General features: G+C 45.1%; 1 protein-coding gene across 2 annotated transcripts in view; it reads right to left on the reverse strand.

Annotated features, from left to right (window-relative positions):
• tp73 (tumor protein p73) overlaps positions 1 to 10177 on the reverse strand; it is a 38826-nt gene extending 28649 nt beyond the window's left edge. For both annotated transcript variants that reach the window (XM_018736591.2, XM_018736590.2), the window contains exons 1-3: positions 10099 to 10177; positions 5576 to 5671; positions 4575 to 4713 (exon numbers count right to left, since the gene is read on the reverse strand). In XM_018736591.2, the coding sequence (XP_018592107.1) occupies positions 4575 to 4713; positions 5576 to 5634 (198 nt within the window). In that variant the 5' untranslated portion in view covers positions 5635 to 5671; positions 10099 to 10177. The remainder of the gene's footprint in view (positions 1 to 4574; positions 4714 to 5575; positions 5672 to 10098) is intronic.
• Positions 10178 to 13842: the final 3665 nt, after the last annotated feature.

The following is a 13842-nucleotide window of genomic DNA, read 5'->3' on the forward strand; positions in this document are numbered from 1 at the left end:
GTGACTTACACTGCTAGATACACTACTTACACTGGGTCACTCATCCATGCATCAGTGGAACACACGCGCGCACTCTCCGTCATTCACACACTACGGGTCAACCCGAACAGCATGTCTTTGGAGTGTGGGAGGAAACCAGAGCACCTGGAGGAAACCCACCCAACACAGGGGGAACATGCAAACTCCACACAGACCGAGCGGGGATCGAACCCACGTCCTTTGACACCACCCAGATAGTGTGAGCAAGGAGCGCTACTCGCTGTCCCCCCGTGCCGCCCACTTTCAACTTCACGCAGAAACTCCAGTTTTAGAGTCTTGACCAGGTTAGCGCTGCAGCCTGTGATATTGAACATAACCCACCAGAGGAAGCCCAACGATGGCCTACAGTAATGGGAACGTGCGCAAGGGGTGGAAGCAACGCTGAAGAGATGCTTCTTCTTGAACCAAAGAGCTATAAACGCAAAGCACCTGCGGAGTAAAATGTAATGGAGCAGCATGTGGTGTAGCTGTCCCTCAATCAGAAGATCCTGGGTTCAAATCCCACCTCCTGCTATAGTACCCTTGACCAAGGTACTTACCCTGGAATGATGCAGTAAAAATTGCCCAGCTGTATAAATGTGTAAGCAGCTCAACACTGTAAGTTGCTCTAGAAAAAGGCAACAGGTAAACAAATATTAATCAACTGATACATTTTCACGACTTTATAGTTTAAACGGGAGTGGACGACGAGAAGTCCCATCTTCTGCCGCTGCACTTTTTTTTCGAAAAACACCGAGGAGAGAGCCGCGATCCTGTCCTTATATGGAACGATGAAAACTTTGTACCAAAGTGTGAACATTTTTTTCCGTGTGTCCTTGAATCACGGGGGTGGGGTGGGGCGGTGGGTACGAATCCCACTCTGATCAGGGGAACCGAAGGCCGTCGTCACTCCCCGTTGCAGGAATTTTTCGGGGAGTTTCCAAGGAACGGTTAACGAAACGGTGCCAAATCCATCGCTCCTTCAAAAAAAAAAAAAAAACACGGACAAGTTAATTTGAGGAACGCGGCGGATAGACGCTAACCGAACACGCGGTTGTGCGCGGCGGGGCAGCGACCGCGTCCCAGCATGCCCTGCAAACAAGCCCCGACAGAGCGAGGAGGGAAGCTGTCTGCTGCTGCAGACACATGCGCCTGATGGATTAGGAGAAAATTCCTCCCCACAAAGCGAAAAAGAAGAACAAAAGCTGAGAAATGGGTATCGGAGCCCGAGGCTCACGGGGCCTCGCTCCCGCTCGCTCGTCTGAGGCGGAGCCCCGGGGGTTTCTCCGCAGCACCTGCCGGAAAACCATACGGACATCTCGCCGTGGACTGGGGTACACATTACTGCGATGATGTTCATTTGTTATCAAGAACCGCTTGTCCATTGCTGGGTCACGGTGGTCCGGAGCCTATCCCGGAAATACAGGTTGCGAGACAAGGTACACCCTGGATGGGACACCGGTCCATTGCAGGAAAACGCACACACGCATTCGCTCACACACACACACACTTACGGCAGTTTTAGCCACGAAATCACCCGAAACGTGTCGGACGGTGGGAGGAAACCAGAGCGCCACGCAAATACAGGGAAAACTGTGCGCGCAAACTCCGCAGAGACCGAGCTGAAACGAAACCCACTTCCGAACCCGCAGCCCGGGAGGTGTCACGCACCGGCACTGCCCGCTCCATCACCGTGCCGCCGTAATTAAACATGTAATTTACATTTTCTGACTGGTCTAAGTAAATTATACTGAGTTTATTATAAGCTTTCAGACAATTAGGCGAAGACACAGGAAAAGGTGTAAAAAGTGCGCCACCTGCTGCGCTCTATGTGAACTACACCCCTCGGCACAGGTGAGAAAGGGCACCGGGTATGCGGCCGCGCTCTGTCCCCATCCGTGCGACATAAACATCTGCATTTCTCCATCCTGACTGTTTCCAGATCTTTCCATCCTCAAATACTCTGTTCTGGGAAGACGAGAACATTGCAGCCGGCAGAATAACTCCTTTGGTGAAGAAATATGAAAAAATCAATGCGTCTCACTTGATAAAAGCAACATAACGGAAAGCGTATAGAATATGGAAATAAAGATTAACAGACGGATGCACAGGTCTGGAGACCAAGTCTATGTATAAGATAATTTTAACGTTACACTCGGAGTAACACATGTACAGTCTGTCTTTCAAGAGAAATGGAACGTGAACGTTTACTCCAACAACCGCAAAGAATCATCCCATAAATAGTGTACCGGGGTAAACTCACCAGGTAAGAGTGGAGGAAGTGCCACTATATTAATATTGGAAGACAGAATGAGAATTTGCATGGCTGAATTCTCACAAGAGTCAATCTACATTAAGCAAGTCTATATTTAGAAAAAAAAAGAATGCAATCAATAGGTGCTATAAATTACTATAAATACACACAATACGTCCTCAGGTCCTTCCAGGTCAACTGCACTATATATACAATTTAAGAAACGTCCTCCGAGATGCCCGGAGTCGGCAAAGAGCGCCGAGAGGACCCCGCGGTCCACACACTCGCCCGGCCCACACGCTCCTGATGAAGGTGATCGGACCGGTGACGCTCCCCCGCCCCACCACCACACCCCCACGCGTGAGAAAACCGCCTGTTTTTTGAGAAGGTGCCACCTACCGTGCTACGCTGCTGTGCCGGGTCACTAATGTACAACATGGTAACTGCCCTTCGGGGCGGGAGCGAGGAGCCGAGGAGCGGCCGGGCCGGCGGAGGAGCCCGGGTTCGAGCCGTGGGGGCGGGTTCTGGACGGGGGGTGGCGGGAGCGCTCCGGGGCGCGTGAGGGGGGAAGAGCAGGGATCGGTCCCCCTTTTCAACTTTCCCCCGTCTCCCTTGGCCCTCACGCCCGGCTCGCATCTAACAACAAACGTGGCACCGCCCCCTTTCTTTCTCATGACTATTCATTAACCCGGCCGGCAGGTCCAGACTTGCCCACGGATGTACTGGGCCATACCAAGCGCGGGGCAGAAAGGGGAGCTCTCTGTTTTTTTTTTTTTTGTTTTTTAAATAAATCACTTGCTCGGGCCTTTTCCCGGAGCCACGCAGCAAGACGTGATCATTTTAAATGACGGATCAGGACACATTTATGTCAAAATGTTAAGTAAAAGCACGGTAATAATCAGACCCCGTGAAAAAAAATCTAATCGCTGCTTTTTGGCTTCATCTCGAGACGTGAGGGTACGGAGGCGGCGAGGGGCGCGGGGACCTCACGCCGAAGTTCAGCGGCACCTTCTTAAGCTCGACATATTTCCCGAATATCTCTGTTCCGCTGCACAGCACTTTGCTGAGAAAAGGGGGAGGAGTCTCTGGTTTTCGCCGAACTCTGTCCACGGCGACAACACGACGACCGCAAGCTCTCCCGGCCTCTCAGCGTTCTCGCACGCGCAGAGGATGCAACGCAACAGGCAGGGCTGTAATATGGTAAACATGGTAACATGCAATCACGGAGCAGCAGGTGGCAGAGCAGTTACAACCAGCGCCTTGCATTCCAAGGATCTGGGTTCAAATCCCTCCTCCTGCTCCAGTACCTTGAACGAAGTGCTTATCCTCAACTGATATGGTAAAAATTACCCGGCTCTATAAATGGATGCACAATAATTGGCTTAACATTGTAAGCTGCTTTGGAGAAGAGCATGAGCTAAGTAATAAATAATTCATTGGAATTATTGGTACTACTATTAAAGGTATGGTCCAGCGCACGGGACACGGTCATAGGTAGCCTCGAGCGACCGGGAGGAGACCGCAGAGATGCTCACGGCCACAGAGAGCCGTTTCCCCCAGCAAGGATGCGAGCCCCGCAGGGGGGTGGGGGGGAGGGTAGCGATCGAGGCGCAAACACGGTATCCTCATCCCCCTCCAGGCCCAGATGGGGAGGCAGCAGGTCTAGGGCCGCCTGTTCACCGCGGTCTCTAATTAAGGTGTTAACATCCCACTTAATCCCCTGGTCACCAGGCGCCAGCCGCGCTCGGCACGCGGGGAGGGAAAAGGGCCAGGAAGCGAGGGAAAAAAGGAGGGAAGCGCACTGATTTGGGAGGGAAACTTGCTGCAGCTGCTGCCGCTGAGGGATGGTAGTGCCGCTTGAGGAGTGTGTGTGTGTGTGTGTGCTTGGGCGCCTATAAACTGCCTGGCAAAGAAAACACTCGACTGGGTCCAACCGTCATTATCAATAACCACTCGTCCAGCGAAGGGGGCGCGCTGGTCCAGAGCCTATCCTAGGGCACACGCATTTACCCACACACACGCTAAGAGCGGTATCAGAATAATCAGTTCACCTGATGCACATGTCTTTCGGGCTGCGGGAGGAAACCAGAGCACCTGCAGGGAACCCTTGCGAACACAAGGAGAACGCAGAGACTCCACGCACAGAGCTGGATTCAAACCAATGTCCAAAGGCACGGGCCAGAACCTGCGAGGCACCAGCGCTACCCGCCGTGCCGCCAAAACAGCCCTAATTATAGAACAATTATAATATTTAAAAATATGTCGCTTTGGGACACGGTGGACGCGGAAAAGCACTCCTTACCATGACGGTCTCGTTCATGTCCCTCATGTGGAAGACGTCCATGCAGACCTCGGCGCAGTTCGAGGGCAGGCTGCTGGGGGTCTCGTGGTTACCGGGGTGACTGCCTTGGGGAAGCTCAAAGTAGGTGCTGTCCGGCTCTCTGAAGGGGTCAAGCGGGTGTTTAATACAGTACTTTTGCCACATTGTGTACAATATTTCATACCTGCACGTGGGCTGTGATACTCTGACATCACAGTATAAATAAATAATAAATAAAGTCAAGGAGTTAAAATGAAGCTATGACACAGATAGAGACATAATTTGCATATTTCTAATTATTATGACATGTGAAAGCACCAAGGCAGCACATTAATACAATATATTAATAAAGCCAAACTCCTGTGTCTGAGCCCACAGGGGATCCCGGTTCTACTTCGAACCTGCGCTCCTATCTAGAAACCGGTAAAACGTGTCGCCTCCAAAATGACAAAGTACAATTTTAATATTTTATATCATTGGAAGATCGTTGTCATTTTCACAGCTTTGAAATGATATAAAATGTTTCATTTTATGCTTCATTCATACATTTTTTTGTGTAATATATAATGTATATATATATATATATATATATATATACTGTATATCTATCTATCCATCTATCCATCCATCCATCCATCGTCAACAATAATTTATCACAATTAAGCAAATAGCAAAGAATAATAAGTTTATTCTCATTTCACAGATAAAGGGAAAGGTATCCACGAATATTTTCTGAAATTTAGTTTTGATTTTAATAATAGGAAGTTAGGGATTAATTTTTGATGGTATGAGACAGCGACTATAAATATAAATATAAATACATTGCAGCTGCAGCGTCATCAGCACATGAGCAGTGCTCTTCCTGCAGAAATACTTTACTTTCAAAGGGGTGTGTGTGTGGTCTGGGGCGAGGCTGTGTGTTGTGTGTGTGTGTGTGTGTGTGTGTGTGTGTGTGTGTGTGTGTGTGTGTGGGGCGGACTCACAAAGTGCTCCAGAGATGCTCGAAGGTGGACCCCTCATCAGCGGATGAGGACTGGGACATCTTGGCCGACAGGTAATCCACCGCGGGGCAGACCACTCTGCGGCAGAAAGGACAGGTTTTTACACCGTGGTAAAGTAAACGGCCGCGTCCTCCAGCCCAGCACATCAGCGCATCGCTAAATTACATGGATGGGATGGTAAGAAGTGAGTGCATGCGCCGTCTCCGGGACCGAGATCAAGGTGTTGCGCTGCACGCCGGGGGATGCTAGGGGTCTCTCGGCACGGTAAACCCAACATGCCCAGGCCCGCCCGCCCGCCAAAGGGCCCCGGGGAGCTGAGCAGAGGGCCTCGGCGCAGGACGGCATCCCCCGCTCCGCGCGGCAGCGCCGAGGCAGAGCCACGCTGAGCTCGGAGCCGATGGTCACCCCCGAGGGCAGAACCAACACTTTACCGCACAATGGACCCCCGCCCCAGCAGACCTCTGACCTCCTGCACTACTACAGCCACGGGCAGTAAATCCACCCAGATCCTATCCCTGGAGGAATGAGAGGTGGACTAAGAGTACAGTTTAAATCAGTGTGATCCACCTCCTTCTTTCTAACCTGGACTTTGCATGAAAATATTGAAATATTTACAAAAAAAGGTTGGATTAATAATAATTTGTTTGTCCAAACTGCACCACAGTGCGACTGGGTGAGAATGGCGCCCTCTTGTGGCCGTTTTTAAAAGTACAAATCCTTAAAAAAAGGCTCATTTACTGACAAGACAAATAGAGGAGAAGGTTAAATAAGAGCTATAAACTAACAGCTTTTATGTGTTCAAATTCAGATTAAGGTTACATTTTAAATCCAGGTTACATGGAGTATAAAAAAAACTTAGAACAAAAATTATATTGAATAAAAATGTACGTGCTGCAATAGAGAATGCCAAAATAAGATATACTGAATTAGGGTAAAATGAGCCAGATTTCAAGCTGCATTACCTGCAAATACTCAAAAAATACATGACTTTTAGAGTAAATTACAGTTATTTTGAATTACAACACAATTTAAATCACCATCCATCTGAACGCTGCATAAAAAGAAATTTTTCAAAACAAAATGACATTAATCACAATATTAGGTCACGCCAACCAGCTTGCAGGAGCTTTTTTATTTCAATATTTGATAGTTCCTAGAACCAGGTTCAGTATAAATATTAAATATATTGGTGAGAGGTAGAACAGAACACTCCCAAACAATGAACTGGATTTCTACAATTAATATTTCAAATATTTCAAGAACAAGTTGCATTTACATGTATGTATGTATTTGGAAAACACTTTTCTCCAAATGTACGACTCCAAAATGAACATATATTGTTTTCTCTTGAAATTAATGACATCGGAAAATGATGCTGCCCAGTGACGTCCTTCAACAGGGGAACTGAAGGTAGCAGCTTGTCAGGTATCGGGAGGAGAGAAAATTATTAGCAGTAGTGCTCACTGGAATTATACATCGATATTGGGGGTGGGGGATGGGGGGGCACGTTGGGCTCACACGGCCGTCTCTCGAGACACACAATCATGGAAACACTCCGGCATCTTTCGCAAAACAAACCCCGGGAAAAATGTGTCGCACTCAGGCTGAGCACCTTTTAACCCAACAAGCAGAATTAATCACCCATTTCCTAAAGGTAAAAATATACCACAGTGTCATTTTACCTCACAACTTACAGCAAAAGTCTCCTTCCAGAATTATACCATAAAGTGAAGTCTTTTCCATTCTGTATTTAGAGTTCCATGGTGTGAAGCAGGACTAATGCGCTGTATTATTGTAAAATATAATTTATCAAGTGCAATTTAAAAGGTTTGGTTTGTATACTGTGTCACCTCCTGTGATTTACCAACTTATATCATGTGGTAACTGTTACTGTGTCAGTTTAGGGCAGGTGCCTCGACCAAATCAAGAACACTGCAGTGGGATTCAAACCCGGGTTCTTCGATTACAAGGTAGAGGCTCTAACCACTGCGCCACCTGCTGGCCAAGGTGACATCCAGCAGGGGGTCATCAGACACCCCCCACAGTGAACTTTATTAAACATTTTTCCTTGAACATAGATAATAAAGAAAAAAAATTAGGTGCAATACAAATATATTATATTATATTATATTATATTATATTATATTATATTATATTATATTCTCCTCTCAGGGAAATAAACGTTGCTCAGATGTCGAATTTATCCAGTTAGACTTACAGTATTTTACCCATGTCTACAATAGGGTATTTTGCCTGTTTCCAATCACGGTAAGTACTGTACCCTGATCCAGGGCACTGCAATGTTCGCAAAGGATGGGACTTAAACCTGGAACTGTTACATCACAAGTTCATGTACTTCAACAACCTGGTACCAGAAAAGGTAAATAAAGCTTTTAAAATATGGCAAAATAGATCATAAGGGGAACATCAAACAAGTCATATGTACATTATGCCCTGGAAGTGGTTCAGCGTTTTGTTTAGTGGGAATGAACCTCTTTGAGGGAGGAGTGAAATGGACAGATGCAGGAAGGCAGAATGGGTCTCAGAATGGGTCTAATCCACTGACTGCTCTCACTAAGGTAGGGCTGCTGTTATCAGTGCTCACAGTCCGTATGATGATCATGCTGATCAGTGCTCACACTGTATGATGAAATGGTGATCAGTGCTCATGCTGTATGATGTAATTGTGATCAGTGCTCACACTCTGTATGATGAAATGGTTATCAGTGCTCACACTCTGATGATGTAACTGTAATCAGTGCTCATGCTGGATGATGTAATTGTGATCAGTGCTCACACACTGTATGATGAAATGGTGATCAGTGCTCACACTCTGTAAGATGTAACTGTGATCAGTGCTCACACTCTGTATGATGAAATGGTGATCAGTGCTCGTGCTGAATGATGTAACTGTGATCAGTGCTCATACTCTGTATGATGGAACTGTGACCAGTGCTCACACTCTGTATGATGTCACTGTGATCAGTGCTCATGCTGGATGATGTAATTGTGATCAGTGCTCACACTCTGTATGATGTTCATGATGACCAGTGCTCACACACTGTATGATGAAATGGTGATCAGTGCTCACACTCTGATGATGTAACTGTGATCAGTGCTCATGCTGGATGATGTAATTGTGATCAGTGCTCACACTCTGATGATGTAACTGTGATCAGTGCTCACACACTGTATGATGAAATGGTGATCAGTGCTCACTCTGATGATGTAATTGTGATCAGTGCTCACACTCTGTATGATGAAACGGTGATCAGTGCTCATGCTGGATGATGTAATTGTGATCAGTGCTCACACTCTGTATGATGTAACTGTGATCAGTGCTCACAGACTGTATGATGAAATGGTGATCAGTGCTCATGCTGCATGAAGTAACTGTGGTCAGTGCTCACACTCTGTATGATGTAACTGTGATCAGTGCTCATGCTGGATGATGTAATTGTGATCAGTGCTCACACACTGTATGATGAAATGGTGATCAGTGCTCACACTCTGTATAATGTTCATGATGCCAGTGTTCACACACTGTATGATGAAATGGTGATCAGTGCTCACACTCCGTATAATGTTCATGATGCCAGTGCTCACACACTGTATGATGAAATGGTGATCAGTGCTTGTGCTGAATGATGTAATTGTGATCAGTGCTCACACTCTGATGATATAATTGTGATCAATGCTCACACTTTGTATGATGGAACTGTGATCAGTCCTCATGCTGTATGATGTTCATGATGATCAGTGCTCACACACTGTATGATGAAATGGTGATAAGTGCTCACACTCTGATGATGTAATTGTGATCAATGCTCACACTCTGCATGATGTTCATGATGATCAGTGCTTACACCCTCGATGATGTCACTGTGATCAGTGCTCACACTCTGTATGATGAAATGGTGATCAGTGCTCACACTCTGATGATGTAACTGTGATCAGTGCTCATGCTGGATGATGAAATGGTGATCAGTGCTCACACTGTTTCAAAGTGTAAAGCACTCATAAGTTGGACACAACAAAAAATAAATTTGATGATGTTTCACAGAGGTGTCAAGGGACACAGAAATCGGAAACTTAATTGCCCGAAGTATAAATACGGCTATTGTTACAATTATGACATGACTGTAGAGAAATCAGTGTGAGTAAATGGGATATTAATTATTAGCCATGATATCAAGCATCGGCTTTGTGTTCATATTCCATGTCCAACGTTTATTAATGGGCAAATGATCACAAATATGCATAAAAATGTTCTTTCCAGAGGACGGCAGGCAGAATTAAGTTTCCCCACTGACTCGGGCCTCCGGAAGGATCAACTTGGAATCAGCTGCACATGATTTGTAACGTAATCGCAGAGGATACGCGTTTTGTTGAGCGAAGGAACCCCGGGAGCAGAAAACAAGGTTTATTTCGAGTTACAAGGACACATTTCGAGAGGAGATCAAAGACGCTTTCAAAAGCCATTTATTGCAGCGCATGAAACTTACTGTCCGGGTCACGGCCGCCCTCCGCCTCTCCGACAGCGACTTCAACGCGTGTTCGTATCGACTCGTGCGGAGAATGCGGCGTCCCGCGTCTCCGTGGCAACAGCCACTGGCGAAGCACAAACTGTGCCAAAGGTTCGAGCGCGCGGGAGCGCGGGAGCGCGAGCGGGATTCGGGCTGGCAGGCGGCACGCGGCCCAGGTTCAACGGCAGGGCAGGAACAAGTGTGTGTGTGTGTGTGTGTGTGTGTGTGTGCGCAAACTCTGCAAAAATGCGCACACTTCTGCTGCAAAGTCAGTGCATCTGATCCGTACGTGTTTACATCATCATGCCCTCTCGTGCTTATTAAACAAATAAAACCCATTAAACGTAGCGCAAAGGTGTCTCGCGCAGCTCAACCAACTGAAGAAAAAAATGTATTTTAAACTGTGCCGCACATGCGCCACTTTAGGACCGGGGTTCGATGCTTAGTTTTCTGTCGTTTTCTCCACAGCAAATTAGCGAAAGACGAGCAGGCAGCAAGGCAAACGCGTGTTTGGGCATGTTTTGTGTAAAAAAGAAAATAAATAAATAAGCAAACGAGCAAACAAGAGGGAAAGCGGTTAGATGAAGTCCCTAATTGCAGCAACACCGCGGCGCTGCGAAGACAAAGTGCAAATTGCGCGACACGTCGTTGTCACTTGATGACTGATCGCGGAACCGGGAACCGCAGCCTGCGCTTCTCGAGTCATATTTCAGAGCAAAATATAGGAAAATTCCTGCTGCGACTGCTTAGCATACAGCACAACTTGTGTGGCTCGGAATTATTATTATTATTATTATTATTGCTGTTGTTATCAATAGTAATAACAGTAACCAAACAGAGTATATTATTATTATTATTATTATCAGAAACTCCTTGCTAATGCGACTTACAATATTATGTTTGCATACACGGGCCAGCTGGTACCACACAAAGTCGTCCTGCAATCAAAGGACTCAGGTTCGAATCTCTACTCCTGCTGCAGCTCTCCTGGTGAAGGTACTGTAGCCTAAGCTAATAAAGTTTACTTTAGGAACCCAAGCTGTGCCAATTTGTCAATCACAGTAAATTGCTTAGTACGAAAATCCCACATTGTTGGTCGAATTGGACAAATATGTGTAATAATAATAATAATAATACTGCCAGTTTCTAGTACATTCCATGTGGACGCCATTCATTCAAAGAGCCCGAGAAGCTCCAGAGCTGTGGTTCAGTACTCTACTGTACTGTACACCTGTTCATTGAGTCTGGCGCTATTCCCAGGTACCGCAACCCAGATCCACCTGGAGAACAGCGGAGCTCCCTCAGTTGCACCTGAGCCGTCAATAAGTGCCCTTTGCGAGGAGAGCCCAATTTCCACCCGGACAGCAACAGCTCGGTGTTTCATACCTTACCCTCCCCAACCCCAACCCCCGCCCCGCAGGGAGTGGGCGCGCTTGGGCTGTGAACTGCACTCCCCTAATGACAGGTAATGATGAACAGGCAAAACGGAGCGATTCCCGGAGAAGCTTCGAGTCCCGCGCGTGCTTCTCCGCTGCCGTATCTGCGACCTCTTTGTCTTGCACAATTATTAGTCAAACGGCCTGTTTGCTTATTCGATCTGACTGTAAGCATTTTATGATGTAGGCCACGTTAAACACAATAACAATGGTCAAACTAATAATAATAATAATAATAGCTTTACTAACGATAAGTAATAAAATAGGAACTATATCAACTATTATTTTCAACAACAATTTTAAGCTCGCCCAACAAAATCAGACGACCTATTATCGCACACATTTTCAAAACTCTGACCTAACAAAAAATCTTTCGAATAATTCACAGTACCGCTTACAACTGCTCCCATACCCCCCCCTTGCAATCAGAAAGTTCCAGGTGCGAATCGCCGAGCACTTTTCACATTGTGAAAGTGCTGCACGAACATTTCTTTAATTGTTTCTCATTGTTTTGTTCCGAAGGGCAGGTGCGCGGGTGGAGCTCCCCCTCCACCCGCGTCGTGTGGAATCATTTGGACTCACCTGTTTCCACAGGCCGGTGCGTTACAGGTGTTGCCATGACAACCAGCGGAGTCACACAGGAGCGCACATATGATGACTCCCAAGGGTCATTAAGGGTCCCCCCCCAAACCCCCCACCCCCTGCCCCGCACCTTCCTGCACCTCTTCTTCCCAGAACCGCACAGCACTGCACTTCTTCTGGGAGGACACTGCCCTCTAATAGATTATTCTTCCGAGTTTCCATTCTAATACAGTCATTTATATCTTATTTATATCTATTATTATTATTATTATTATTATTATTATCTTAGTCATCTTATTTATAGCCCCTCATTTCCCATATCTGGTAACGGCGGTGACGTCATTCTCCACTCATCTCAGGTGAAAAATTCACATCCACCGAAATGAAACACACCTTCCACAAATGTCAGCAAAAATGACTGGCAGAGAGTTCGTAAAACTTCCTGGTTACTACAATTGTTATTTTTATTGTTTTTATTTGCAAGCTATAATAACGTAATACACAACAGCGGTGGATACAGAGGAGCGTATCAAATATTTTTATTTCTGTTTTCACAGTAATAATTCCCGTTTTTGAAACGGAATATATTCAAAAATATATTATAACATTTGTCATGGTATTATTCTTCCTATCAACATTAATTATGTTATATAATAAAATAAATACATTAATAATCATTTTTATTTTTCGTACAATTATTTGTTGTTATAACCTTGATCCCATATTTTTTCTATTTTTAAATAATTGGCTATATACAGTATATGTATCCAATATATACATTTTTACACGTTTCTTTCACTAAAAGCTCGACGAACTGTAATTCATTGCTGCCTAATTTAATTTCAACTTTTCCAGTAAAATTATTCCAAGCAAAATATTTCCGTCGAAAATGGCACTTTCACATCTTTTATATTGACACCACTTTTGCGCAGAAGTGTGTTCGTTTACAGCAAACGATCACCGTGTACTCTGACCAGTAAAACCTAATTTTTTTAACTCAAATATTGATTTCCTTATTGACCAAGTCTGGTCCGATTCCCTGAAAAATGGAAACTGGAAAAAAAACAACAAATGTACAATTCTTGCATTTAAAGGTTACTCACTTTTAGCCTCTTTTATATCACCCTCACACTCGCCACAATTGAAAGAGATTCACTATAAATAAGGATAATTTTCGTAAATGTCAGAAGCGGGTCACTAATTCAGCCCTTATTATAAACATACACATTTTTACATCGATGCTATATGATCGATTTAGCACAATTTATCTGCGGTAAACAATAACTTAAATATTCCAGATATTTTGTATCCGTTATGCTCTTATGTGAAACGAGTTTTTCCCTGTAGTAAAATTCATATGAACATAATAATTTCGTTTAATTATTTCAATGTGCAAAAATTCGGTAACAAAAAGAACCCCGAATGAACAGAAATACGGAAAATGTCACTAAGTCGCAAAAAGACACTTTTTATCACATATTGGCGGTCGGAACTCCGATGATAACGGAAAAAATATTAAGTAATAAAGTGCGCAGAGTTTAAATTAATGTTCACGATGAAATTCTCCGGCGCGTTGTACAGTCTGGAGCTTCGGGTGGAAACTGCTACTTTTGGAAATAACGCCTCATAAATAATTATAAAAACAATCGATATTAATACTCGAAAACGCGATGAAAACGCAATACTTGCAAAAGAGCAGGTAGAT

Source organism: Scleropages formosus, chromosome 2, assembly GCF_900964775.1.
Source record: "Scleropages formosus chromosome 2, fSclFor1.1, whole genome shotgun sequence".
Lineage (NCBI taxonomy): Eukaryota > Metazoa > Chordata > Actinopteri > Osteoglossiformes > Osteoglossidae > Scleropages > Scleropages formosus.